Source organism: Schistocerca serialis, chromosome 7 (assembly GCF_023864345.2).
Source record: "Schistocerca serialis cubense isolate TAMUIC-IGC-003099 chromosome 7, iqSchSeri2.2, whole genome shotgun sequence".
NCBI lineage: Eukaryota > Metazoa > Arthropoda > Insecta > Orthoptera > Acrididae > Schistocerca > Schistocerca serialis.
The window spans coordinates 593558870-593566818 of record NC_064644.1 but is presented as its reverse complement, the minus strand read 5'-3'; the positions used below and the strand labels follow the sequence as shown (position 1 = coordinate 593566818).

Here is a 7949-nt window from a genome sequence, read left to right as displayed (position 1 = left end):
CCTTGCGAGAGACCTGCAAGGAGGAGCGCCACGCACCGGTAGCCTCCTTGAGGACCCCAAGTTTGTTGGGTGAAGGAAAGGTGCGCCATTCTGCCGCAAAACTGACACGAGGTCACTCTTCGAAAGGTATATCTCCAAGGCTGGCGCACCGACAGCCTGTTTGGCCAGCGTGTCAACACGTTCATTTCCCGGAATGCCGACATGACCCGAGGTCCACACAAAGACCACAGAGCGGCCGCAACGGGCAAGAGTATGGAGGGACTCCTGGATAGCCATCACCAGACGAGAGCGAGGGAAACACTGGTCGATAGCTTGTAAACCGCTCAGGGAGTCACTGCAGATAACGAAGGACTCACCTGAGCAGGAGCGGATATACTCTAGGGCGCCAGAGATGGCGACCAGCTTGGCAGTGAAAACACTGCAACCATTCGGCAATCAGTGTTGTTCATAATGATCCCCTAGAGTAAGAGCATAACCGACACGACCCGCAACCATCGAACCGTTAGTATAGACAACGACAGAACCTTGAAACCGAGCAAGGATTGAAAGAAAGCGGCGGCGGAGGGCCTCAGGAGGGACTGAGTCCTTCGGGCCCTGTGCCAAATCGAGCCAAAGGCATGGGCGGGGCACACACCACGGTGATGTACGCAGAGGGGCCCGGAAAAGCGGTGGAAGACGGAAAACATCAAGGCCAGAGAGAAGAGGTCTGATGCGAACCGCGATCGTACACCCTGACCTGGGCCGCCGATCCGGAAGATGGACGGCGGACTGAGGGAACAGGAGACGATAATTGGGATGCCTGGGCAAGCTACAAACGTGTGTAGCATAAGCAGCCAGTAATCGTTAGCGCCGGAACCGCAATGGAGGGACACCTGCCTCTACAAGTATGCTGTTGATAGGGCTTGTCCGGAAAGCTCCAGTGGCGAGTCGGATCTTGCTGTGAAGGATGGGGTCCAGCAACCACAATGCGGAAGGCGATGCCGAACCGTAAGCCAGGCTCCCATAATCCAGACGTGACTGAATTAACGCCTTGTACAGCCGTAGAAGGGTAGACCGATCGGCACACCAGCTGGTGTAACTCAAGCAACGAAGAGCGTTAAGATGCCGCCAGCACGTATGTTTAAGCTGCCGAATATGAGGCAGCCAAGTCAACCGGGCATCTAAAACCAATCCCAAAAACCGATGCGTCTCCACCACAGCAAGAGGTTCGCCGTCAAGATAAAGCCGTTGCGCAGGGTGAACAGTGAGTCGCCGGCAGAAATGCATAACGCAGGTCTTGGCAGCCGGAAACAGCCACTTATAACAGCAGGCACCTCAGGTGTAGCGGTGTGCAAGGTAACAGTCCTTCCACTCCTTCCAAAATGCAAAGTATCAGAGCTGGACAGGTTAAAAGTACTTCGCGCTCTGAAGAAATGCACAGGCCTTCAGCAATGGGGTGACAAAGACACTGACGGCGACAACCATCAACGGTCGAACAGCGCCCGCATTCGTAACTCACGTGATGTTACGCTGCCCGGTATCCGACAGAATACTTTACCGTCAGTCATTGTGTGCCGGCGTGCGCTACGCGACAACATCGACCTCCTCACACACACCCCTCCCCCCACCCACGACGATGATATTCTCTCCAGACGGGGAGGAAACGTTGGGTCATCTACCAGATCCCAGAAGACCACGGCACAATAGCTGGGAAAACTAGTAATTTTATTTCATCCCCTCGCCCAGTTTCGTGTCGCAGCTGCCTATGATCATGGGTAACGGCCGTCAGAAAAACATTGCCCTAAAATCTGTGAAGCAGTCCATCGCCCGAGAACCTCAGCACGTCAGGAAACCGTAATCAACATTTTTCCACAGCTCACGCACAACATCCCTAAACTAAGTAGTGTCAGTGCAGCACAAAACCCAATTCAATCCGTGTCAAGTTTCGTTCGACGATAGTAACGCGTGCCGTTAAACCGTAACGGACAAATTACAATATTTCTTTAAATACAGGACACAATACACCCTTGGATCTCAGGCCACTCCTGCACTTTCTGGAATATACAAATGTCACCATCTATGAACAAAGTATGTAACCTACTGATGTATATAGGTGGTTAAAACACAGAATTTTAATTATAGACTATGAATAGAAAATATTTTGTAAATATGTGTTACAATTTCAGATTTTTTGTTCCATTTCTGTATGATGGGCTGCATAATGAATTACGTTCCTACCACATTTTGAGTTTCTAGCCATAATAGAAGTATTTTAAATTTTAGGTCTAACATGCGACAGTATGGACAGAAAAAAAAATGAAATGTGTGTATGGCATCGTTGGCCGGGAGGCCCCATCGGGGAAGTTGGGCCACCAAGGGCAAGTCTTATTTCAGTCGACGCTACATTGGGCGACTTGCGCGCCGATGATGAGATGAAATAATGATGAAAACAACACAACATTCAGTCATCGAGCGGAGAAAATCTCCAACTCGGCCGGGAATCGAACCCGGGCCCGCTTGCATGGGAGGCGAGAACGTTACCACCGAGCTAAGCAGGCGGACTATGGGCACACGGAGGCGGCGTAATGGACTGATATTAGGGAGCAAAGCGGGTCAGATTGAGGTTGCTCGTGACTCGTTTAAATCGGGCGGTTTCTTTGTGAAGGCACGGTTAATCTTCCCCATTCTCAGCTTCTCATCCTGTCTCTAATGACCTGAAGCAAAACCCTAATATTCTTCCCTTTCTCCTTTCTGCTACGTGCAACTAGCTGTTTGTCGATGATATTTCCAAAGAAAGTTCGTCATGGGTGGGTTGGTGGTGAGTCACGTTCTATGCCGGTTGATGAAAGGAGAAATGCCGATAAGAGTACACTGTTCAGGTAGCAACACGATAAGAGAGGTCGCCGAGAAAAGTGTTTACCAAAGCTGTGGAATAACAGGCCACCTGCGCAGAAACAGGACTCGTTCAAATTACCCTGCTGTCAGCGGGGTCACGTAGCGGGAAATTTTCGGTGATCAACGGTCGAAAGATGAAAATATACTTGAAAGATCTCGTGTAAACAACGGTCTGCGCTCGAGATATTCACACGGAGATTAGATGGAGAGCGGTGATACGGACACCTGCACCAGTATAAGAGCACAACTCGCGACAAACCGGAACAATGGCGCCGGCCGAGATGTTGTCGCTGTGCTTGTTGGTGGTGCTGGCGGCGGCTTCGGCCTCCGCTCAGGAGATCAACAACCGCTTCCCAGACGGCTTCATGCTGGGCTACGCCACGGCCGCCTACCAAGTGGAGGGCGCCTGGAATGAGGATGGTGCGTACTGCAGCTCCCAGGCTCCTTAGTCGCACGTAGCTGATCGTAACGAACACACACACACAGCACCGATGATGGTGTGGGGTATGAACGTAATGGCAGAGTAAGGCACGCATATTCTGTATTGAAACGAATTCTAGTATCGCTGTCTGTACGCCATAACTCCCGCAGTGTTAGGAATACAGACACTTCGACTGTCACAATTTTTTCAGTAAACTGTCGAAGTATTCACGATAAATTCCCCGAATTTACTGCCCTCCAGGAAATTTCTCGCTCTCAAATTATTCTTGGGACTGAGAGCTGGCTGAAAACCGAAGAGGAGAGCTCTGAGATATTTAGCGAGTCACGAAACGTGTATCGGAAAGACAGATTAAAGGCCATAGGAGTGGGAGTTTTCATTGCAGTTAACAAAAATATTGTCTCTATTGGTGTCGAAGTTGAGTGTGACAGTGAAGTCGCCTGGTCGCGTTTAACAGGTGCAGGTGAAACTAAGTTAATTTTAGATGTTCTTACCGGTCACGGGATTCTGCTGGGATTATAGAGCCATTCGACGGAAGTCTACGATCAGTAGCGCGAAAATATCCTGATTATACATTACTGGTTGGAGGTGACTTTTCAAAAAGGGTTCAGATGGCTCTGAGCACTATGGGGCTTAACATCTGAAGTCATCAGTCCCCTAGAACTTAGAACTATTTAAATCTAACTAACCTAAGGACGTCACACACATCCATGCCCGAGGTAGGATTCGAACCTGCGATCGTAGCGGTCGCGTGGTTCCAGACTGAAGCGCCTGAGGTGACTTTAACCTGCCGAGTATAGACTGGAATGTCTATCCATTCACTGAACATGTTTTCTGAAAGCTTTTCTTAGCAGCTAGCTTGGCAGCCAACACGCAGTGGAAATATCTTAGACCTTGTAGCTACAAATAGGCAGGACCTTATCGACAATGACAGTATAGAAACGGGGGAGAGGGGAGGGATTAGCGATCATGATGTCATTACAGCAACTGTGATTACGAAAGTTAATAAATCAGTCAAGAAGGGCAGGAGAGTGTTCCTCATAGAAAGAAGACATAAGCAGTTGTTAGCATCTTACTTAGACAGTGAATTGACATTAGTTAGTTCCAGTAAGATGGACATAGAGGCATTATGGGTAAAATTTAAGCACATTGTAAATCATGGTCTGGAGAATTATGTCCCTAGTAAGTGGATAGATGATGGAAAAGACCCACCATGGCTTAATAAAGAAATTTGGAAGATGCTGATTAAGCAAAGACTGTTGCACTCTACGTTCAAAAGGGGACACACAAACGACGACAAGCGAAGGTTGGTGCGTCTGTGAAAAGATCTATGCGTGAAGCATACAACAACTATCACCGTCACGCCTTAGCAAAAGATCTGCAGATAACACGAGAAAGTTCTGGTCGTACGTAAAATCGCTAAGGGAGTTTGAGGCTTCCATTCAGTCCCATGTTGACCAGTTTGGTGCGGCAGTTGAAAATAGCAAAACGAAAGGCGAAGTTTTAATTTAACGTTCAAGAAATCGTTCGAGCAGGGGAATTGTACAAACATACCGTCATTTGACCATTGGACAGTCTCCTGTATGGATAACATAAAAATAAGTATACCTCGCGTAGAGAATCAACTTAATGATTTGAAAACAAATAAATCACCAGGTCCAGATGGAATCCCAGTTTGTTTTTATATAGATTACTCTACGGCATTGGCCCCTTGCTTGGCTTTCATTTATCGTGAATCTCTCAACCAGTACAAAGGTCCAAGCAACTGGAAAACAGCGCAGGTGACTCCATTATATAGAAAGGTAAAAGAACGGATCCGCAAAACTACAGACCAGTATCCCTAATTTCTGTTTGCTGCAGAGTCCTTGAATACATTCTCATTTCGAATATAATAAACTTTCTTGAGGCTAAGCAGCTTATGTCCGGAATCAGCAAGGTTTTAGAAAGCATCGCTCGTGCAAACTCAATTTGCACTTTTCTCATATGAAATACGGATGAAGAGCAACAGGCAGATTCCATATTTCTAGATTTCCGAAAAGCATATGACACGATACCCCATCTCAGGCTGTTAGCGAAGGCACGAGCATATGGAATAAGTTCACAGATATTTGAGTGGCTCGAGGACTTCTTAAATTATAGAACCCAGTATGTGGTCCTCGACGGCGAGTGTTCATCAGAGACAAGGGTACCGTCAGAAGTGCCCAGGGAAGTGTGATAGGACCCCCGTTGTTCACTATATACATAAATGATTTGTCGGACAGGGTAGGCAGCAGTCTGCAGTTGTTTGCTGATCATGCCGTGGTGTAAGGTAAGATGACTGTAGGAGGATACAAGACGACTTTGACAAAATTTCCAGTTGGTGTGATGAATGGCAGCTAGTCCTAAATGCGGAAAAATGTAAGTTAATGAGGATGAGTACGAAGATCAAATTGTAATGTTCGGGTACCGTATTACTAGTGTCCAGCTTGACACAGTAAAGCCGTTTAATGTTCGGTTATTGAGAGAATTTCAGGAAAGTGTGCTTCACCTGTAAAGGAGACCGCATATAAGTCGCTGGTGCGACCTATTCTTGAGTACTCAACGAGTGTTCGGGATCCATACCAGGTCGGATTGAAGGAAGACATCGAAGCAATTCAGAGGCGGACTGCTAGATTTGTTAGCGGTAGGTTCGAACAAAATGTAAGTGTTGCGGAGATGCTTCGGGAACTCAAATGGAAGACCCTCGAGGGAAGGTGGCGGCGTTCTGTTCGGAAACACTATTAAGGAAATTTAGAGAACCAGCATTTGAAGCTGACTGCCGAACACTTCCATTGCCGGCAACATATACCATGTGATCAAAAGTATCTAGAGACCAAGCCGGCCGGTGTGGCCGAGCGGTTCTAGGCGCTTCAGTCTGGAACCGCGTGACCACTACGGTCGCAGGTTCGAATCCTGCCTCGGGCATGGATGTGTATGATGTCCTTAGGTTAGTTAGGTTTAAGTAGTTCTAAGTTCTAGGGGACTTATGACCGATGATGTTGAGTCCCATAGTGCTCAGAGCCATTTGAACCATTTTTGACTGAGAGAGACCGCCGACAGTTGAAGAGGGTCGTAATGTGTAATAGGCAGACATCTATCCAGACCATCACACAGGAATTCCAAACTGCATCAGGATCCACTGCAAGTACTATGACAGTTAGGCGGAAGATGAGAAAACTTGGACATCATGGTCGAGCGGCTGCTCATAAGTCACACATCACGCCAGTAAATGCCAAACGACGCCTCGCTTGGTGTAAACATTGGACGATTGAACAGTGGAAAAACGTTGTGTGGAGTGACGAGTCACGGTACACAATGTGACTATCCGATGTCAGGGTGTGGGTATGGCGAATACCTGGTGAACGTCATTTGCCAGCGTGTGTAGCGCCAAAAGTATGGTGTGGTCGTGTTTTTCATGGAGGGGACTTGCATCACTTGTTGTTTCGCGTTGCACTATCACAGCACAGGCCTACACTGATGTTTTGAGTACCTTCTTGCTTACCACTGTTGAAGAGGAATTCAAGGATGGCGATTGCATCTTTCAACACGATCGATTCATAATGCACGACCTATGGCGGAGCGATTACACGACCGTAACATTCCTGTAACGGACAGTCCTGCACAGAGTCCTGACCTGAATCCTATAGAACATCTTTAGGATGTTTTAAAACGCCGACTTCGTGCCAGGCCTCACCGACTGACATCGATAACTCTCCTCAGTGTAGCAGTCCGTGAAGAATGGGCTGCCATTCCCCAAGAAACCTTCCAGCACCTCATTGAACGTATGCCTGCGAGAATGGAAGCTGTCATCAAGGCCAAGGGTGGGCCAACACCCAGCATTACCAATGGAGGGCGCCACGAAATTGTACGTTATTTTCAGCCAGGTGTCCGGATACTTTTGATCAGATAGTGTACATCGCACGTAAGGACCACGAAGATAAGATACGAGAAATTAGGGCCATACGCGTGCATATAGACACTCGTCTTTCCCTCGCTGTATTTGCGAGTGGAAGAGGAGGGAAATGACAAATAGTGGTACCGGGTACCCTCCGCCAGCATCTACGTAGATGCAGATGTAACAAAACTATATTGACAGACCTCTGGAGCATGTAGAGGATATGCAGAAGAACAAAGGGAGGATATGAATCCCTGTAAGGAAACGTCATCCAAGCACCACACCACAGAGTCGCTCGGCCAGGAACTGTTTCTAGGCACCTGGTATGTGTACATAGGAGTATTTCACAGTTACTGTTACAGGCTTACAGGGAGACGACACGCTAACCCGATTTCAGTAATTTTGTTTTTACATTTATGGCACGTGAGACATCAGTTGCCCAAAGCTGTTCGATGCAACTCTCAAACATTCTCGAGAAAATCTACTTTGAAGTTTGCCGAGCACATTTAATAACGTAAATTTTTCGAAAAGGAATGTGGCTCTGCAGTAGACAGCTTGCTTGTCTTTGGGGGGTCTCAGGTCGATGCCCGACGAATCAAATTTTTAAACAAAGGTGCATGTTCCACGAGCATTTCCGTGAAGATGAAAAGAAATCGGAAGCTCTTTAGACTAGTAACCTCTGGATCGAATATTGTTTCGGTCATTTTTTCTTTTTTCGTTCAG

The 7949-nt window shown here is 47.5% G+C and overlaps 1 protein-coding gene across 1 annotated transcript in view; it reads left to right on the top strand.

The window, feature by feature from the left end:
- Positions 1-3140: 3140 nt before the first annotated feature.
- The window catches only part of LOC126413273 (myrosinase 1-like), a 66108-nt gene continuing 61299 nt past the window's right edge, over positions 3141-7949 (top strand). Inside the window, exon 1 of the mRNA XM_050083173.1 lies at positions 3141-3294. Coding sequence (XP_049939130.1) covers positions 3141-3294 — 154 coding nt within the window. The remainder of the gene's footprint in view (positions 3295-7949) is intronic.